The sequence below is a fragment of the Colobus angolensis genome, unplaced genomic scaffold, assembly GCF_000951035.1.
Source record: "Colobus angolensis palliatus isolate OR3802 unplaced genomic scaffold, Cang.pa_1.0 Scaffold175, whole genome shotgun sequence".
NCBI classification, from domain to species: domain Eukaryota; kingdom Metazoa; phylum Chordata; class Mammalia; order Primates; family Cercopithecidae; genus Colobus; species Colobus angolensis.
The window spans coordinates 5949086-5962588 of record NW_012114877.1 but is presented as its reverse complement, the minus strand read 5'-3'; the positions used below and the strand labels follow the sequence as shown (position 1 = coordinate 5962588).

General features: G+C 38.6%; 1 protein-coding gene across 1 annotated transcript in view; it reads right to left on the bottom strand.

The window, feature by feature from the left end:
- CHN2 (chimerin 2) overlaps positions 1–13503 on the bottom strand; it is a 384101-nt gene that overhangs the window by 15356 nt on the left and 355242 nt on the right. The window contains 1 exon segment of the mRNA XM_011938647.1: positions 4269–4353. Coding sequence (XP_011794037.1) covers positions 4269–4353 — 85 coding nt within the window.

Sequence of the window (13503 nt, the reverse complement as noted above, 5' to 3'; positions counted from 1 at the left end):
CAAGTGTTCTCATTGTTCAATTCCCACCTATAAGTGAGAACATGCAGTGTTTAGTTTTCTGTTCTTGCTATAGTTTGCTGAGAATGATGGTTTCTAGCTGCATCTATGTCCCTACAAACGACACGAAGTCATGCTTTTTTATGGCTGCATAGTATTTCATGGTGTATATGTGCCACATTTTCTTAATCGAGTCCGTCATTGATGGACATTTGGGTTGGTTCCATGTCTTTACTATTGTGAATAGTGCCACAATAAACATATGTGTGCATGTGTCTTTATAGCAGCATGATTTATAATCCTTTGGGTATATACCCAGTAATGGGATGGCTGGGTCAAATGGTATTTCTAGTTCTAGATCCTTGAGGAATCGCCACACTGTCTTCCACAATGGTTGAACTAGTTTACAGTCCCACCAACAGTGTAAAAGTGTTCCTGTTTCTCCACATCCTCTCCAGCACCTGTTGTTTCCTGACTTTTTAATGATAGCCATTCTAACTGGTGTGAGATGGTATCTCATTGTGGTTTTGATTTGCATTTCTCTGATGGCAAGTGATGATGAGCATTTTTTCATGTGTCTGTTGGCTGCATAAATATCTTCTTTTGAGAAGTATCTGTTCATATCCTTTGCCCATTTTTTGATGGCGTTGTTTTTTTCTTGTAAATTTGTTTGAGTTCTCTGTAGGTTTCCAGAACTTTTTTCATCTTCCAAAGCTGAAACTCTATACCCATTTAACAATATAACTCCCCATCCACCTATCCCCTGTAAATACCACTCAACTTTCTACCTTTTGGAATTGCCACCCTGGGTACCACATATAATAGGAATCATCCATTTTCATTTAAGACCTAAAGCAACAATGTGTTTATGTAGAGTTTAATAATGATGTTTTATTAAAATTAAGATGTTCTATAACAATTGTAAAAATATTCCATTTTTTTTACAAAGCAGTAGAAGTCCATATGCTACAAATAAAGTCCAGTGCATTCTAAAAATACTCTAAAAGATGTAATATATGGAAAGCTGAGAGGCAATGATGGTTCTTTCTAAACTTTCATGATTAGTTTTCATTCTCCCTGCTGCTAAGAGGAAATATAAGGCCAAAGAGTAGCCATTGGAGAATACTAACAATATGGCCTCAGAAAATGTCTTGCTTTAAAAAAACAAAACCAGAAAAAACCCCACAAAAACCCTTTTATCCCAGAGAAAGTTGAAAAGTTGCTGTTCACAGCTAATATGAAGCCCAGAGTTTTGTTCTCATAATATTGACTTTGGACCAATTTCTTGCTGAAATTGGATAATACCAGCAATTAGGGATATTTTTGGTAGGTTCAATATGGACAGGCCAAATTAATGACCACTGAGTAATTCAGATATTCCACCCCTTTGCTCAGTGGCTGAGCTGGGAGATGCGTTGTGACTCCTGGCAAGTCAGTCTTTGGTGTTAATCAGGGTTTCTGAATATTTACGGAGAAGCTGCTTCTGAGCTATGTTGACCACCCCCTTAAACGTACACCTGCAATGGGGAAGGTAGAACTACTTGAACCATCCAGGTATCAACACTGGTGATTGGTATATTTACATAATAGAAGCTAGAAGCCCCTTCCAGGCAGAGAGGAGGACTTAGGGTTACAGGATGCTGTGAGCCAAAATGGGAAAGATCACCTTAATTAGTGTCATTACCTTATTGTATTCTAAATGCTCCTAAGATTTTTAAAAATCATATCCTATTGTTTCCTGACTTTTTAATGATTGCCATTCTAACTGGTGTGAGATGGTATCTCATTGTGGTTTTGATTTGCATTTCTCTGATGGCGAGTGATGATGAGCATTTTTTCATGTGTCTGTTGGCTGTATGAATGTCTTCTTTTGAGAAATGTCTGTTCATATCCTTTGCCCACTTTTTGATGGGGTTGTCTTTTTCTTGTATATTTGTTTGAGTTCTTTGTAGATTCTGGATATTAGCCCTTTGTCAAATGAGTAGATTGCAAAAATTTTCTCCCATTCTGTAGGTTGCCTGTTCACTCTGATGGTAGTTTCTTTTGCTGTGCAGAAGCTCTTTAGTTTAATTAGATCCCATTTGTCAATTCTGGCTTTTGTTGCCATTGCTTTTGGTGTTTTAGACATGAAGTCCTTGCCCATGCCTATGTCCTGAATGGTACTACCTAGGTTTTCTTCTAGGGTTTTTATGGTATTAGGTCTAACATTTAAGTCTCTAATCCATCTTGAATTAATCTTCATATAAGGAGTAAGGAAAGGATCCAGTTTCAGCTTTCTACTTATGGCTAGCCAATTTTCCCAGCACCATTTATTAAATAGGGAATCCTTTCCCCATTTCTTGTTTCTCTCAGGTTTGTCAAAGATCATATGGCTGTAGATGTGTGGTATTATTTCTGAGGGCTCTGTTCTGTTCCATTGGTCTATATCTCTGTTTTGGTACCAGTACCATGCTGTTTTGGTTACTGTAGCCTTGTAGTATAGTTTGAAGGCAGGTGTTGGAGAGGATGTGGAGAAATAGGAACACTTTTACACTGCTGGTGGGATTGTAAACTAGTTCAACCATTATGGAAAACAGTATGGCAATTCCTCAAGGATCTAGAACTAGATGTACCATATGACCCAGCCATCCCACTACTAGGTATATACCCAAAGGATTATAAATCATGCTGCTATAAAGACACATGCACACGTATGTTTATTGCGGCACTATTCACAATAGCAAAGACTTGGAATCAACCCAAATGTCCATCTGTGACAGACTGGATTAAGAAAATGTGGCACATATACACCATGGAATACTATGCAGCCATAAAAAAGGATGAGTTTGCGTCCTTGGTAGGGACATGGATGCAGCTGGAAACCATCATTCTTAGCAAACTATCACAAGAACAGAAAACCAAACACCGCATGTTCTCACTCATAGGTGGGAACTGAACAATGAGATCACTTGGACTCGGGAAGGGGAACATCACACACTGGGGCCTATCATGGGGAGGGGGGAGGGGGAGGGATTGCATTGGGGAGTTATACCTGATATAAATGATGAATTGATGGGTGCTGACGAGTTGATGGGTGCAGCACACCAACATGGCACAAGTATACATATGTAACAAACCTGCACGATATGCACATGTACCCTAGAACTTAAAGTATAATAAAAAATAAATAAATAAAGAAAAAAGTTACATATTATTAAAAATAATTTTAAAAATAATAATAAAAAAGAATAAGGATTAAAATGGAGACAGATGAACATTTTTCACACCCAGTCCCAGTTTAATGTGAAATGTTTCTGCACAAAAATGTTTAATTGCTTTGCAGAAGTCACAAAGATGATTAAATGCCTCTTTCCTCTCCAAAAAAAAAAAAAAAAAATCATATCCTAGCAAGGAAGAAGTCAGTCATGGTGTTGGTAGAAACCTGATCAATATCAGAGGAGGTTGGTCTTGCTCCCAGCCACAGGTGTTTACCAGAAAAACCATGGCAACATGAATTAGGAAACCGAGTTACGCATTAATTTGGCAACTCTTTATCATTGTTTTAGATGTACCTTAATAAGATGTGTGCTGTTAGCAATAGGTGTATACCTCCAATTCCAGGTGGAAAATTACCCAGGCTTTCCAACTACTTTGAAAATATGTGATATCAAATCAAGGTGCATGGTTTCACTGATAATCTGATGACAAAGAGACACTGAGCATGAGCTTTGGAATCCGGCTCCCACTGAAACAATATTCTATTCCTTACTACGCAGCCACGGGCAAATAAGCCCCTGTGTCTTCTTTGTTTTTTTTTTTTTTAATGAAGGATAATTGCATCTCTCCCAAGGTCTGTTGGTGAGGCTAATGACATGATAAATAGAGATTAACTGGTGCCTGGTATGTGGTAAATATTAACCAACTCTATTACTATTTTTATGTCTTACCTTTTGTAGTAAGATGGGGTAGGAAAAAGTATGGCTTTTCTAGCTATGCAGTTCCATCGGAATTGATTTTTTTTTTCTTTTACGGACTACTGCCTATTGTAAGAGGCAGGTAGGTGTTTAAGGAAATGTACTGTTTTTCTTTCCTTGCATAAACATGAGATATTCTTTTTCATTCCTGCAAACACTTGAAATAGTTTCCCCATTAAGCACAGACAGGCCTTGAACTCTGCAGAAAGCTAGACTTTTGAGCTAATCTGAGCACATTTCCCAGCTCTGGAGAGACATCCTCCAGCTCAGCACAGTGGCATTTCATATAATTGGAAAAGAAGGAAGTTCTGTGTCTACCTGAGCACCGGACCCCTTGGGCGATGAGTCCCCACATGAAATTGGCACAATATTCACACCAATGTGGGCCTCGGAATGTGTGGACCTGTGATCCAAAAAGAAGCAAAATGTCAGAAAATTCAGAGTCATTTAAAGGCAGGTAGCCTCAGATATGGCAATGAAGATCAGCAGGAGCGATCCCCCACTGGGCTTCTCCTTCCAGTAAGGCAGGTGCAAACAGATCCTGAGAAAACAGAGATGTGCTTTGATCTTTGAAAATCCTTCATCAATACACATCAATACACAATGGGCATCAATGCCCCAGGACAGAGTCAGAAAGGAGCGTGGAGAAACAGTTTATAGACCATGCCATCAGCTAAGGAGTAAGACTCTGACCACCCACAACAAGGCACTGTGTAGACAAACCCAAGATAGCCCAGGCTGGTCGCTATAACCTGCATTTAGCTCAGCAAGTTCTGGAAGGCAAAACTCAATTACTGTGAACTTTGGACTGAAGTTTTCCCATCTCTACAGTATCCAGGCAGGTATAAATAAGACATGATTATGGGATAATTAAAAGGTTCCAAGTCTTTGAGCTACTTTCAAAAAAAGGCATTTTAAAAAGCAAAGGAGTTGGCTAAACATGCAGGCAACCAATAGGGCCTATGGAATTGCTTTCCCCAGAGATAGTGTCCATATTCAGTAGGACTTGGTGTGGCCTTCAGGTAAGTAAGCTGAAAATCTTTTCTGCTTGACCAAAGTGCTGGTCTCATTGATTGATGCCCCCAGCCAGTTGTTAAATATTCTGAATATCACAAAGTAAGGATGGTCTTATCTCTGATTATTGAGGCATAGGTCCTCCTGTATTAAATTATGATTTAAAATAAAAACAAAACAAAGCAAAAATACTGGCATGAAAGAGCTTTAAGAAGCAAATGTGGCCATGGTCAATCTAAAATGACCATAGGCAGTCTATTGGGGGCATACAAATGTGCACGAAAATGTCCTGAATTTTTACAAAGTTAAAATATTATAAAACATTATAGAAGGCCTTTCAAAGTCATAAACCTCTATTAATAAATAAAAGAAATGTAGACAATGTTTCTGTTTTACAAACTGCTTTTATTTAACAAAAAAGCAGGATGACGAGTATGGTCACAATTTGGAAAGGTGTTCATCCGAGTTCTACTTAAGAAAAAAAAGAGTCTCAGTTTGAATTCTTTATTCATACATGTTCGTAATTGGGTGTATGTAAAGAGGCAAACAAAATAGATCTGGATCTCTTCTAAGGAAACAGATGAGTAAAAACAGAGAAAGAAGATAAGCTAGTTAATAAATTAAAAAGAGCTTACGACTCTGTAATAAAGCGAAGTTATAGTAGTCTTTCTGGTATTTCAGTTTATCACATGCAAACTGCCTATTATATAGTTCCTGCTTTGAAAATGATGCCAAAAATTTCTCAACATTTTTCTAGGGAATGACCCTAAGAAATGACAAAGCATTTTTAACAGGAATGCAGATAATTCATCCCAGAAGGACTCACAGGGCCAAATGTTGTAATTCACTTAGAAGCCTACAGAGATTGAACTCAGTACTAAAAGAGTTCCTCAGTAAAGTATCCTATCTAAAGTTGGACATTTTCTAAATTCAGCAATCCTACACTTCTTAATATTTTACTAGAAATGCTCTTAATTATGGCAGCAAAGTCAATTGTTAATCTGCTGTGAAGATCAATTAAATATAATAAAATAATATGTAAAATGCAACTCCAGAAAAAAAAGTATAAAAATGGCTACAGAAGAAAAAAAGATGAGGCCGCTACTAGAGAGACCAAGCGGGGTCCAACCTTATCCAGAATGGTCAGGAAAACCTTTTTTGGAAGGTGACCGGATGGAAAAGAAGAGCCAGTTCTCTTCCATAGGGAAAGAGAAAGGGACAGAGATCATTCCCAGCAGAAGGAATATATGGAAGCCTTGCAGGAGCAAAAGAACTTGGTGTGGTGAAGGAACTAGATGGCCAGGGTGGCCAGAACACCAAAAGGTGGGGGAGAGGAATTGGGATGAAGTTGAAGGTAGGATAGGAAAAGTGACACAGGGCCTTAAAGGCTTTATTCATGAGTGTGGATTTGGTTTTAGTCTAGGTACAGTAGGAAGTTCTTGGAGGACTTCACATAGATTTTTAAAAAAGATTATTCTGACAATTGTGTTGAAAATGAATGGGAGGGTGTTAATAGCGGAATAGATATGAAAACTATGTTGTAGTCCAGGTGAATAATGATAGAGTTTAACACCTGCATGCTGGCAGTGGAGATGGAAAGTGGATGAATTTGAGATATATTTTGAAGAGAGAATTTACAGGACCTGATAATAGAATAAGTGTGGGCCTTTGAGGGAGAGAGGAGTCAAGAATGACTCTGAGATTCTAGCTTAGGAACTAGGTAAATGATGATACCATTTGCTGAGATGGGAAAGACACTCTTCTGGGGAGAAAGTGAACAATTCCATTTTAGATGAGTTAGGGTTAAATGCTGCTATGATATCCAAGCAAGCGGGAACTCATAATTTGAGAGCTCAGAGGAGGTGTGAAGACCAGAGGTATACATTTCGCCATCTCTGATGAATGGATGATATTTAAAATTGTGTGAATGAATAAAAAGTATAGTCATGCATCACTTAATGAGGGAGATACATTCTAAGAAAAGCATCCTTGGGTGGTTTCATCACTGGGGGGGATCATCATAGGGTGTACTTGCACAAACCTAGATGGTAGAGCCTACTACACATCTAAGCTATATGGTATGGCCTATCGCTCCTAGGCTACAGACCTCTACAGTATGTCACTTTACTAAATACTGTAGGCAACTATTACATAACAGTAAGGATTTATGTACCTGAACATATCTGAACATAGAAAAGGTACAGTAAAAATATAGTATAAAGGATAAAAAATGGTACACTTATATAGGGAAGCTCCATTATAATCTTATGGGTTCACCATGATATATGTGGTTCACTATTGACCTAAATATTGTTATATAGCACATGACTATATTAAGGATAGGGAGTAGAAAACAAAAGAGAGCTCATCCCCAAGCACTCAGCGTTCAAACATTTAGAGAAAACCAACGAAGTGTTCCAGAAGCCAAGAGGTGAAGAATGTTTTAGGGAATGAATGGTCAATTATGTTGAATGCTAAGAGGTTCAATGAAATAAGTACTTTTAAATATTCACACAGATACATGGAAGTCATTAGCAACCTTAGCAAGAGCAATCTCTTTGGATGGCTGAGGGCAGAAGACTCAACTGAACTGAAGAAGGTAAGGAAGTAGAGAAATATGTTGGCACCTCCTGTATCAGGAAGGCTGGCTATGATACTCAGCAGAGATATAGGATAGCTCAGGGGAGACATGGAGTCAAGGGAGGACTTTTTTAAAAGATGGGAAACCCAGGGCAAGTTGACTTGTTGATGAAATTGATACAACAGGTGAGAGACTGGAAATGCAGAAGAGAGAAAAGATAAGCAAACGAGTCATGATCTTCAGAAGCTGAGAAATGATGGAGTTTAGGGTATCTGTGGAAGCAATATATATTTAAGGAGAAGAACAGCTGAGATCTTTCCAGAATTTGTAGTAAGAGACACAAAATCTTCAGATTAAAAAAACACTAAATGAGACTCAAACCAGATAAATAAAAATAATCTGTATCTATGCCAATTATACTGAAATTGCAGCACACCAAAAGACAAAGCAAAATCCTAAAAAACAACAACAACAAAAACCAAAACAGGTTATCTTTGAAAGGATAGAAATAGGTAAAAATAGACTTTTCTTCAGCAGGAAGAGATGAATAGATTATTGAATAATTTCATCAAAGTGCTCAGACAAAAGTATTGCCTACCTAACTTTTATACCCAGCTAATTATCATCTAAGAGCAAGGGTGAAGTAAAGATATTTTAAGACAAATGTCAAGAGTTTCCAATCACAGATCCTCACTTGAAGAAATATTAAAGGATATACTTCAGTGAGAAGCAAACTGAATCTAGGAGGAAGGATTTCCAGAAGCAGCGGTGAGCAAGAAAACTGGTAAATGTGGGTCAGTCTAATCATGCCCTATTTGTATACAACGGTAACAAGATGACTAATTTTAGGGGACTTAAACACAGGGTAAAAAAATGACATGGAAGTTTGAAGGGGATGAAGAAGTCTAAAGTTCTCATAATTTGGGAAATGTAAGAAGAGCTACTAATTAACTGAAGAATATTTTAAGTCAATTATGCATGTATTACATTTTTGATAATTTTAAAAAGGGTGGGATGAAATCCATTAATCAAAAGTAATATATGGCTGGGTGTGGTAGCTCATACCTGTAATCCCAGTGCTTTGGGAGATCAGGTAGGAGGATCACTTGAGGCCAGGTAGAGACCAGCCTGGGCAACACAGTGAGACCCCATCTCTAAAAAGAGTTTGAAATTTAGTTGGGCATAGTAGCACATGCCTGTAGTCCTAGCTACTCAGGAGACTGACATGGGAGGATGGCTTGAGCCCAGGTGTCCGGGGTTAAAATGAGCTATGATGGCGCCACTGTACTCCAACCTGGACAACAGACTGAGATTGTCTCTCTCTCACACACACACAAATACACAAAAGAAAAAGAAATATAGGTTTAATTAAACCAATAAAAAGCAGGGAAGGAGAAAAAAGATGCAATAGAAAAGCACAGTGATTATAAAAAAAATCCTAATACAACTCTAATCAGAATAAGTGGCTCTAATTCATCACAAGAAAAGATTTTTAGATAACATTTTAAAAATCCTTTCAAGAAACACAAACATGAGATAAATGTAAGAAAGACAGACATACCCAGCAAACTAGCCAATAGAAACCCAAAATAGAGCAAATATATATATTTGCATTATTAGTGATAGAGACAATAGAGATTTATTTTTACCAGAAGGATATAATTTTGAGATTTTGTATGACAATACGGTCTCAAAAATATAAAGCAAAATTGAAAGACTTACAAAGAGAAATTGGCAAATCCACAATCATAATGATTTTGACATCTTTCACAGAAACTAGTAGATCAAATAGCTAAAGTTGCTCTATGAATACAAAAGGGATCTCATATCCAGCAATTCAAAGAACACACACACTTTTCAAAACCACTTGTACCAATTGACCATAAATTAAGCTTCAACATATATAAAAAATTGATATCATACATACCAGATTCTGAATATAATACAATAACATTTCAAGTAGACAGTCCAAGGCCAGTATGTTTGGAACAGTACATTTGATACCAGTAGCATACATTGAAAAGACAAGAAACCAAATCACACATATGTGGATACTTGGTATATCTCAGAAGTGGCGTTACAAATTAATGGGGGAAGGATGTCAGACAGATGAATTATATCCTATTTTCATCTTATTTCCACCTTTCCAGCAACTCATTATTCACTTGTTTGTTTGATATTTACATGCTGATTGCCTGCTTTGAACTTGGCCCTGTACTAGTCCTTGGATATACAAAGTTGAAATAGATCAGAGGAATAAGAACTGCATGCACTCAAGGATCTCATTATCTACAAGAATAAACAGGCAATTACGCATCAGGTGATACAGCAGAACATGTAGGAGATCCTATGGTAGTATAATGGAGAGAATAATAAATTCTTCCTAGAAGTCTGGGGAAGGGGATATTGAACTGGGCTTTGAAGGATGGATAGGAATTCACAAGCCTGGGAAAGACTGAGCAGGTGGGGAAGTGATGGTGTTGACTGGGGAACAGATGACTTGAGGAAGACATGTATAAAAGAGGAAACAGCATAACCTAAGGCCAATGAAGGTGGGCTTAGGTTTTGAAAGGCATTCTTTTCTAGCAAATGGTGTTTAAAAAAAAAAAAAAAAAAAAGAATGACATCACATTGCTCTCTGAAACATTTTGAGTGGATGAAATAACCACCTGTTAAATATCCCTATACCTTGGGGTAAAAATGAAAATACACTATTTAGGAATTATGTGAGTGGCTACATGTTTACTACACATGGACACAATGCATACTGACAAAATATAAACTGGCCTATTGTTTCAGGAAAAACAGGATAGGCTAATCACAGATTTTTCTAAAATTTCACTTCTTTGCCCTTATTTTTAAAAATAATTGAGCACATCAGGATTGCATTTTTAATGCTTATTATCACTATCCATATTTACCAACATCCTTTCCCAACAAGTATCCCTACTGCCTTTGATCTCATTTGTCCAGCCAAATAAATGCATAGACGTTTCAAATAGCAGGTAACGCCCAGTGTCCCCATACAGTCCCAAAGAAATAAAACAAAATGAAAATAGAGTGGGGATGTAAAGTTAAACATTATTTTAGGCCCATTGCCTACTTTTCTTTTTGGTGATGAGCCATTGTTTATTTTCATGACTGATATATTGTTCAATTTTCTTTTGCATCCACAAGGACGATCTCTAGACAGAAAGCTACACGTAAATGCTGAGGGCATGCTCTGAGCCCATTTTATTTGGCTTCTACTTATTATGTCTACTCTTTCATTGAAATACACCATATCTTAAAATTCACTGGTCAGCTTTTTCCATTTTCTGAAGTTTATTGATTTGCAAGAATATCTTTTTAGAGAAAGAACATTTTGAAAACTTTAGGGCAGTAACTAAAATATTCTAGACAGGAAGAAAATACTCCAGACAGGAAGAATGTCTGTCCAAGACTATTATACTAGGCACGGTCTGCCTGGAATTCAAAAACCACACCAAACAAAAAAGATGATATTACATGAGATAAGGTATGTTTGACAAATAGCCCAGGAATGGCTACTTTGTAAAAACAAGCGCAAGAAGAGTCATCCAGAGAGATCTCAGGCATTTAGCAAGTATCCCTCAACACAGCTCTTTCTAAATGAACAGGATGTTATTTGTCTCATATCTGCTGAATCTGGAAGGCAGTATTCTCTAGTGGTTTTATGCCAGATATGTTTTGATGGGTCAATGTAGACACCACCCAAATGTATTAACATCAGCTCAGCCTGGGATCTAAACTGTAAGAAGAAATAAGTGCTGTTTATGACATACTGCAGTTGAGAACTTTTGCTTTTTCTTACCAGCATACCTCATGATTTCTTAGCCTTGGCGCTACTGATTAACATTTTGGGCTGGAAAATTCTTTGCAGTGGGGTTGTGCCTTGTACACTGCAGAATGTTTAGCGGCATCCCTGGCCTCCACCCGCTAAATGCCAGTAGCACTCCCAGCTGGGACAAATCACAGATATCTGCAGGCATTGACAAATGCCCCCCAGGGGTTGGCGGGGCAGTGTTAGGGTGTGGGGGGGTGAAGTTTCCTTTATTGAGAAGCACTGGTATAGATGGAAACGTCATTGTCTCAATTTGTCATTTTATTATTCATATTAAAAATCAGAATGTTATTCTTTTGCTTTGAAAAGGAATTTTTGGGTCAGAGGCAGTTTGTTTGTTTGTTTGTTTGTTTAGCTACCTTATGTTCACAGAAGATAGAGCTAAAGCCCCTTCCAGCTACATGTGGCTGGGTTTTGGAGGTCTAGTCTAGCCTTTGCCCAGGGCTAACTGAGAGGCTGGAGGGCAGGCAGCCTATCCTGTGTCACCCAGGTCAGCAGCACAGTCAAGGCTTCCAGATCTCTGCCAAGGACTCTTCCTATAATTCACTGTATTTCCCATAACCATGTGACATTCATCTCTTACGAAAAATTAGGTTAAACTTTGGACTCTCCCCTTTTGCAAGACCAGATGAAGTACTAACCTTGAAGTGACCCTTTTCAGATGTAAGAAAACACAGCAGAGGTGAATCAATCTATGACAGAGACTCCCTCTGAGTTCCCTCTGAAAGGCTGGCCAAGCAGCTGGGGCAGGAGAGCTGAGCTTCTCAAACCTGGCACCACAGATCCCTGGACTTCTCATTAGCAGCTGCCCTAGTTTAAGATAGGATTGCATTTCAAAAATCTTGATTGTCTCAAAGCTTTCTGGGAGTCTCCCCATTGCATAAAGTAAGATATTCTCATGCTAATTAACTTTGGTCAGGTTTATGAGCACGTCGACACCCACATCCTTTTGACACTTTCCTGCTCCAAAACCTCGAGTGGTTCCCCATTGCCAGTGGTGAGGTTTCTCAGTCTCAGCACTACCGGCATTGAGGGCTGCATAACTCTTGGTTGTGGTGGCCTGTCCTGGACGTTTAGTAGCACACCTGGCCTCGACTGGATGCCTCTGGAGGAAGGAGAGGGAGAAGGAGAGACAGAGGAAGGAAGAGATAATGAAAGTAGGGAGGGAAAGGAAGGAAGGAAGGAAGGAGTGGGGAGAGAAAGAGGGAAGGAGTTAGAAGGAGAAAAAGAAGAAAAGAGGGAGGGAAGGAGGAAGAGAGGGAGAAACTGGCTCCAGGTATACTCCCAGTTCCTGTTTCCACCCATCCGTGAGTTTTGAGTATTCCCTGGAGGCTTTATGAGCCCATCCTGTATAATAGTCTATTTAGCTTAAGATAGTTTCCAGGGGTTATATTACTTGAAAACAAGGAGTTTGTCTTCAATATAATGGTGGAGCAGGCTGAAGTAGGAGGCAGACAAAAACAACTTCGATTCATAGCACTCTGGGAGCAGAAACAACTTTTTTTTTTTTTTTTTTTAATAAAGCCATGTATTTCCAAACCTGTTTATTCCAGTCTCACTTTGAGTCCCTCATTTTATATTTAAGGTGATGAGTTTTGTCTTTCTTTTGAATTTTCTTTCCAGACTTGTTTCTGGCAAAACAGCCTTTTCTGACTATTAACTTAAAAACAAAAAAACAAAAAAACAAAAAACCAAGCCCCCAACCATTCTGAAGCCAATTTCTGCCTGTGTCAATTTGCAGGTACAATATCCAGCTGTCCCTGTTCTCCAGGCACAGAAGTAGTATCAGATGGACAGAAAAGGGTGATGGACACCTGGGGGTTTGACAAGAAGGCAAGGCAGCCAAAACGCTGGGAATGACACAAAGGGCTGACACACTTTTATGAGGTCAACGGGGAAGAGGAAGAGAGAGGGGCTTGCATGTGGGAAGCAAAAAGTCTTCTTCCAAAGCAAATAACCACTAGACTGAGAAGAATGCAAAAATGAATGAAAGGCCTATAAATCATTAAGGAGCCACAAATCCAAACTGGGAGGTGGTGGTGCTGCCCTGTCTTGGACAGGTGTTTTAGTGGGAGCGTGGGGACATATTCTCAGCC